The sequence below is a fragment of the Buceros rhinoceros genome, unplaced genomic scaffold, assembly GCF_000710305.1.
Source record: "Buceros rhinoceros silvestris isolate BGI_N320 unplaced genomic scaffold, ASM71030v1 scaffold33274, whole genome shotgun sequence".
In the NCBI taxonomy this organism is placed as follows: domain Eukaryota; kingdom Metazoa; phylum Chordata; class Aves; order Bucerotiformes; family Bucerotidae; genus Buceros; species Buceros rhinoceros.
In genome coordinates, this window is record NW_010408133.1 from 1 (window position 1) to 513 (window position 513).

The following is a 513-nucleotide window of genomic DNA, read 5'->3' on the forward strand; positions in this document are numbered from 1 at the left end:
GGGGTACTACTGCTCCGGGCCCACGCGGAGCCCCTACCCCACGGAGCCCACGGGCATGTACCGGCCCCCGTCGCCAGCATCCCCCTGGAGCTACGCCCCGCCGGACTGCCCCACCGAAGGGTCCTCGCTCAGGAGGCAGCAGGTTCCTGGCTACTCCCCGCCACAGGTAAGAGCCTGGGCACTGGCCAGGCTATTCCCAGCCCCGTTGGGGGGGCGGCTTGCGGTTCCTGGGGCACGAGGAGCTGTTTTACGGGGCCGCAGCAGAGGAAAGCTCGCGGTGCCTCCCCTGAGGGATCCGTGGGTCCTGATGGCTCTTGTGCCTTGAGCAGCTTGTGCTGCTGGGTTTTATTCTGATCAAAACTGGTGGTTGCCCCGTTCTCCAGAGACTCCAGCCTTGTGGAAAGCAGGAATCGGTCAGCCAGCCTGACGCTGCAGCTGCTCCCAGGGCTGTCTGGAGGGACCAGTGCTCAGGGTGATGCCGGGGGCAACGCCTGCTCCTCTCTTGCAGGCCCC

General features: G+C 66.5%; 1 protein-coding gene across 1 annotated transcript in view; it reads left to right on the forward strand.

Annotated features, from left to right (window-relative positions):
- The first annotated feature begins 55 nt into the window (after positions 1-55).
- Positions 56-513, forward strand: part of BAG4 (BCL2-associated athanogene 4) — a 2361-nt gene continuing 1903 nt past the window's right edge. The window contains exon 1 of the mRNA XM_010134777.1: positions 56-166. Within this exon, the coding sequence (XP_010133079.1) occupies positions 56-166 (111 nt within the window). The remainder of the gene's footprint in view (positions 167-513) is intronic.